Source organism: Schistocerca piceifrons, chromosome 6 (assembly GCF_021461385.2).
Source record: "Schistocerca piceifrons isolate TAMUIC-IGC-003096 chromosome 6, iqSchPice1.1, whole genome shotgun sequence".
NCBI classification, from domain to species: domain Eukaryota; kingdom Metazoa; phylum Arthropoda; class Insecta; order Orthoptera; family Acrididae; genus Schistocerca; species Schistocerca piceifrons.
This window is the reverse complement of record NC_060143.1, coordinates 302,023,458-302,030,507: the sequence shown is the minus strand read 5'-3', so window position 1 is coordinate 302,030,507 and position 7,050 is coordinate 302,023,458. Positions and strand designations below refer to the sequence as shown.

The 7,050-nt window shown below is 46.5% G+C and overlaps 1 protein-coding gene across 1 annotated transcript in view; it reads left to right on the top strand.

Annotated features, from left to right (window-relative positions):
- Positions 1 to 2,136: 2,136 nt before the first annotated feature.
- LOC124803287 (kinesin-like protein KIF26A) overlaps positions 2,137 to 7,050 on the top strand; it is a 483,829-nt gene continuing 478,915 nt past the window's right edge. Inside the window, exon 1 of the mRNA XM_047264470.1 lies at positions 2,137 to 2,297. Coding sequence (XP_047120426.1) covers positions 2,151 to 2,297 — 147 coding nt within the window. The 5' untranslated portion in view covers positions 2,137 to 2,150. The remainder of the gene's footprint in view (positions 2,298 to 7,050) is intronic.

Here is a 7,050-nt window from a genome sequence, read left to right as displayed (position 1 = left end):
GCCATTGCGTTGTCTGTAGTGAGAGGTAATGCCTGAAATTTGCTTTTCTCGGCACGCTCTTGACACTGTGGATCTCGGAATCCTGAATTCCCTCACTATTTGCGAAATGGACTGTCCCACGCGTCTAGCTCGAAGTACCATTCCTCGTTCGAAGTTTACTAATTCCTGTCGCGCGGCCAGAAACGCGTCGGAAACGTTTCCATATAAATCAGCTGAGTAGAAATGACAGCTTGCTCAGCTCTTTTATATCCTGCGTATATACCACCAGCTGTGTATGTACATATTGCTATCCAATGATGTGATTTTAGTATATTACACGTATGTACACATATGAATCACCTCAAACTTGCAGCGGAAATATTGCGGTGATGGAAAGTGTTATTGATCTGCGGTTTTCAAAGAATGGATTGGTAGTTAGGGCCTCGTACTATTAACCAATCATCAGTTTGTGGTAATATTTAAAAGTGTATTTTTGTGCCAGTAAACACTTTTATAAATGGAACAACGGCAATTGACTAAAAGTAAGGCAAATAAGAATGTCAGTGGTGTTTGTTGCAAGTTTGTACTGCGAGTCGTTTACAAGATATCGCATTTTAAAAATTTCTCACAGCGAGACTTCTACAATATCTGTGCTAGCACACACTAAATTCGATGTCGACGGGACGTTAAACTCAATGTTCCTTCCTTTCCTTCAGCACACACCAAAGACCAACACAAGTGCATACACTATTTATCTAGATTCTGACCAGTAACGAGACGACGTTTTGTGTTAAAAATGACCACTAGCAGCAGAAACACACGCTTCCAGTCTGTCACGAAAAGATTGCTGGACATGTGCTAGCATTTCAGCGGATTTGTCCGAGTAGGCTGCAGTAATACGTCGTTCCATATCATCGAGTATAGTTGGTTTGTCCTTGTAGAGAGCGTCTTTCAATTTTCCCTACAGAAAAATGTCTACAGGCGTCAAACCCGGGGAATAGGCTGACGATGTTACAGGCCTTCTGTGTCAAATCGAACAGTTTGGAAACAATTCGTGAAGACATGCTGTAGCTCTTCGTGGACTATGGGCTGAACAGCAATCATGTTGCTTCGACAGGTTCCTCCTAGTCTGCGGAGGAACGTCTTCTAGCACACGAGAAAGATGACCTGTCAGGGGCTGCGACATTTGTGCGCGTTCAGTGTTTCGGCTATCAGCGGGAGGTTCACTATCCCAAACCACACGTTTACACTCCATGGACGCTGACGTTCCACCTCACGAAGCCAGCTGGGTTTGTCAACAGACCAATAGTGCATTTCTCGGCGGTTTACCAGCCAGTGATTGGTAAATGTAGCTCCACTACTGAACAAGATACATGCTGCAGCTGGAGTATACTTGGCTCTGAGCACTATGGGACATAACTTCTGAGGTCATCAGTCCCCTAGAACTTAGAACTACTTAAACCTAACTAACCTAAGGACATCACACACATCCACGCCCGAGGCAGGATTCGAACCTGCGACCGTAGCGGTCGCGCGGTGCCAGACTAGCGCCTAGAACCGCTCGGCCACCCCGGCCGGCGGGGTATACTCGCAGGACTACAATGGGAACGGAAGCTCGTTAGCACTAATGTAACAGCGACAACGTGATTTATAAAGTATGCGACCCGCAGCCATCTACTCGTACTCGCGCCGTTTCTAATCTCTACTTATCGTTTGTTTCTCATAGCGGAAGTAGCTGTGCTTGCTGCAAGTGTTGTCATTACGAGGTAACGTATAATATGAAGCAAATAGATGTGGAATTCTCTCTCTTCATAAATTCGTCTTTCGGGAAAGAAATTCCAAGCAGAGCATATGACGTAACCAGCTCACGTCCACTGCAAAGGACTACAAAATCAGATATGGTATTTCATAGTACCTGACAGATGTGGCAAAGCGCAACGCCTCGAGACAAACGCCAAATAACAAGGATCCTTACCCACACTGTAAATATCTTGCCTGCAGCTAGCCGTGCGACCGGTGACTGACCCAGCCTGTTGCGTTTCACCTGTTGCAGGACTTCGGCGCGGCACCACCCTCAGCAGCAGCAGCAGCAACAACAACAACAACAGAAGCAACAGCTGCTGCAGCACCAAGGCAAGCAGCACCACTGTCAACAGCAACAGCAGCAGCCGATGCAGCTGCAGCAGCAGCTGCAGGTGCACAAGCAGCAGCAGCCGCAGCTGTCGGAAGCTCAGCCGCACGTGCCGGCCAGCCTGGCCGCCAAACAGTTCCTCGAGCACAGCGTCGAGGCCTGGATAAACCCCCGAATATACGCGAAGGTTAGCAAACACACCGCTGCACACAAACCATGATTGTTGACTAAATTGCTATTGGAACGACGTTTCTGTTCCCTTTATTTCATCGCAAACTGTAGTTACAAGTTCTGGACCGTACATACCTAAAGCTTCTGAGTGGTTGTCGTTAAACAAAGGATGACCACTGTGAAATAATGCATGACCTTGTGTAAAACCGAAGTCTGTCGTAATGTTATGAGAAACGCAATCAGTGGAAAACAAATAGTTCGCAGCGCAGACCGGCTACATACGTTGTTGCGCTCAGTGGCCGCGGAGAACACGGGATTAACTACGTAGTAACGTGATGAGCGGAGGTAGGGCGTCTCTATTACGCTGCCTGCTGCGACTACACTACCTTATCGAAAGAATCAGGACACTTATTAGTTGACATTTATGACGGCTTGAACTGTACTGGGGACGCTTTGAGCGAGGTGTCTGAACGTCTATGGAGAAATGACAGCTCATTCTTCCTGAAGAGCCGAAACCAGAGAAGATGTCAATATTAGACGCTGCCGTCTGGAGCGAAGCCAATGATTTAAGTTATCCTAAGGATGTTCTAGGTCGTGACTCTGGGCAGGCCAAGCCATTTCAGGAATGTTATTGTCCACAAACAATTGCCACACAGATGCTGTTCCATGACAGCTTTCACTGTCAGCTGGTCAAACAATCATCGTCTCTGAAATGTTGCTCCACTGTGTGTAGTACACAACGCTGTAGAATTAAATAATATCCGTCGGCAGTTAGCGTTTTCTTAAGTGCTATAAGGGAACGACTCTCTAACGACAAAAACCACGCGCATACTGTAGCACCATCTCCTGCGTTATTCGCTGTTTCCAGCATACACTGAGGTGACAAGAGTCATGGCATAATGATATTCGCATATACGGACAGTAGTACTATCGCGTACAGAAGATATAAAAGGGTAATGCATTGGCGGAGCTGCCATTATACTCAGCCGATTTGTGTGAAAAGGATTCCAACGTGATATGGTCGCAAGACGGGAATCAACAGACAGTGAGCTCGAAATGGTAGTTAGAGTTAGACGCATGGAACATTCAGCTTAGGAAACCGTTAGGGAATTCAGTATTTCTAGATCCACAGTGTCAAGAGTGTGCCGAGAATGCCAAATTTCAGGCATTACCTCTCACCATGGGCAATGCAGTGGCCGACGGACTTCACTTAATGGCCGAGACCAGCGGCACTTGCGTAGACTGGTCAGTGCTAACAGACAAGCAACATTGTGTGAAGTTACGGCAGAAATGAATATCGATGTACTACAAACGTATCCATTGGGGTAGTGTGCGAAATCTGGCGTTAATGGGTTATGGCAGCAGACGACCGACGTACGTGCCTTTCCTAACAGCCTGTAGTTTCTCTCCTGGGCTCATGACCATTTCGGTTGCATGCTAGACAACTGGAAAACCATTGCTTGGTCAGATGAGTCCCGATTTCAGTTGGTAAGATATGGTTGTAGGGTTCGAATGTGGCGTAGACACCACGGAGCCATGGACCCAGTTGTCAATAGGGCACTGAGCAAGCTGCTGGTGGCTCCATAGTAGAGTGGGGTGTGTTGACATGGACTGGAATGGGTTCTCTGATACGACCGAGTCGATCATAGACTGAAAATGGATATGTTCGGCTACTTGACCATTTCCAGTCATTCATGGATGTCCTGTTCCGAAAGACGATGGAATTTTTATGGATGGCAATGCCCCATGTTACGGCGCCACAATTATTCGTTTTTGGTGTGAAGAACATTCTGGACAATTTAAGTCAACTGTTTGGGCACTCATATCGCCCGACATGAATCGAGAGGTCGGTTCTTGGTGCGGCAACCCTTTTGCAGTTACGGACGGTTATGGAGGTTGCATGGCTCAATATTTCTGCAGGGTACTTCCAACGACTTGCCACGTCGATTTCCTGTACAGCGCCTGGCGAAAAGAGGCGCGTCACGATATTATGCAGTATCCGATGACTTGAGTCACCTCAGTGTACAAGATGGCAGGTAACGTTTTCCAGACATTCGCAAAACTCAAAGCTTTCTATCATAGGACCACAGGATATAGCGTGATTCGCAACTCAAACTCATTCTTTTACGGTTATACAAGTCCAGAGGCGTTCCCTTTACATTACCTCAAGGGCCTCTTCGCACCGATCACAGAAACATATGGCTTATTATAATTGTACCCAACTCTTTTTAACTTCCTAAGCACATTCGTTGTGTTAATTGGCTCGCTGGTAGCGCTTTGGACCTCTCGAGTGATCCCTTCCACTGATTTCGTGCGATTTTTTTACAGCCACTCCGAGCAGTGCTCGACGGTCCCTGTTCGTCAGTACAAGAGGTCTGTCTGGTGCTGGTCTGTCTAGATGGGGTTGTTCCTCGCATTTCCACATCACCAACAGTCGACCTGGGAATCTTTGGGAGGGTTGAAATGTCCCTGAAGGCTTTGTTACTCAGGTGACTTCTAATGTTTAGTCCGTTCGAAGGCACTGCGCTCTTTTGACCAAACACACTGCTGTTATTAGCTCCCTACTGCCAACACAATAGCACCCGCTTCATTTTCTGCTGGCAGGTCGGCCTCTCGTGACGTTTAGGGGTCAGCCCTGCGTTTCATAAGGAGAGCGGGTACGTTTGATCACGTAGTGCGTGTGGAGCCGCTGTTTGTGGTAGCAAGCACATTGTCTCACTCTTTCAATATCGGGTTACAACAAGTGTCAAGTGTTGCGTAAAGAAACTCTCATCACACATTGTGCGCTGTGGAATGTGGACGATCTCTGGAAGACGGCTCACTTGTGTACACAACTAGATGATAGCTTTAGAAACTTGTTACGAAATGTATTGAGACTTGAAGACGCTCAGTGGCTTCTGTGAAGATTTAGAAGTGGTCCTTTTCATCAGCAAATGTGATGTACCTGAATAGTCGAAAGCAATATCGTTTGGCTATGTGATCGGCAAAAAATCACTGAACTGTCACAACCTCCATTTGACATGAATGATTTGAAGTTGAACGATCAGATAAATCTAGTAGTGGGGGAGAGCAAATGCCAAAATGAGATTTTCTGGGTGAACGCTAAGGAAAGCTGTCGCTTTCAAAAGCCTTGTTCCAGCAGTTCCCAAGTACTGTCCGTCCTGTGGAACTGTTTTTGTAACTGGATTAACGGAAGAGATAGAGAGCCTTCCGTGAGGAGCATCGTTAGCAGTGGGTCTCAGTGTGTACCGCAAATATTCATCTGACTGCATTGTCGTCGAGCGACTTAACCACAAAAATCCTAGTGTCAACGTTCCAAAGTGCTGTACTTAACACTTTAGTCGCTCCAACATATGACACGCATTGTGACGATGACGTACGAATTATTGTGTTCGCGGAGTACTAAAGAAGCATATCGACAATTCCTCCCCACACACACCATCCACAAATGGAATACTCAGAGGAGAAGTGGTGAAAGTACACTATGTGCCCCATATTAACCACAGTGTGAAGCAGTTCCATCATTGTTACTTATTAATGTTCTTCTATCCTTACCCTTTATTGGTTTCTTGTACATAATAATTATTTTTCATAAATCTAAACTTCCACACTGTACACATCATTCAACAACTGTTATGGTATTGTTTTACTGAATTTACAGGAAGTTCCTTTGATAATCTGATGTTTTTCTTTTACAAGTATGTCAGTCTACGTATTTAACAAAAAGAAATTACTTCAGTGCACATACACTATGTGCTCAAAACTATCCGGACACATGGATGAAAATGACTTACAAGTTCGTGGCGCCCTCCATCGGTAAATCTGGATTTCAATATGGTGTTGGCCCACCCTTAGCCTTGATGACAGCTTCCTCTCTGGCAGGCCTACCTTCAGTCAGGTGCTGGAAGGTTTCTTGAGGGATGACATCCCATTCTTCACGGAGTGCTGCACTGAGGAGAGGTATCGATGTCGGTCGGTGAGGCCTGGCACGAAGTCGGCGTTCCAAAACATCCAGAACGTGTTCTATAGGATTCAGGCAAAACTCTGTGCAGGCCAGTCCATTACAGGGAAGTTATTGTCGTGTAACCACTCCGCCACAGGCCGTGCATTATGAACAAGTGCTCGATCGTGTTGAAAGATGCAGTCGCCATCCCCATATTGCTCCTCAACAGCGAGAAACAAGACGGTGCTTAAAACATCAATGTAGGCCTGTGCTGTGATAATGCCACGCAAAACAACAAGGGGTGCAAGCCCCCTCCATGAAAAACACGACCATAACACCACCGCCTCCAAATTTTACTGTTAGCACTACACACGCTGGCAGATGACGTTCACCGGGCATTCGCCATATCCACGCCCTGCCATCAGATCGACACATTGTGTACCGTGATCCGTCACTCCACACAACGTTTTTCCACTCTTCAATCGTCCTATGTCTATGCTCCTTACACAAAGCGAGGCGTCCTTCGCCATTTGCCGGCGTGATGTGTAGCCTATGAACAGCCGCTCGACCATGAAATCCAAGTTTTCCATCCTCCCGCCTAACTGTCATAGTACTTGCAGTGGATCCTGATGCAGTTTGGAATTCCTGTGTGATGGTCTGTATAGATGTCTGCCTATTACACATTACGACCCTCTTCAACTGTCGGCGCTCTCTGTCAGTCAACAGTACGCTGTACGCTTTTGTGCTGTACGTGTCCCTTCACGTTTCCACTTCACTATCACATCGGAAACAGTGGACCTAGGTATGTTTATGAGAGTGGAAATCT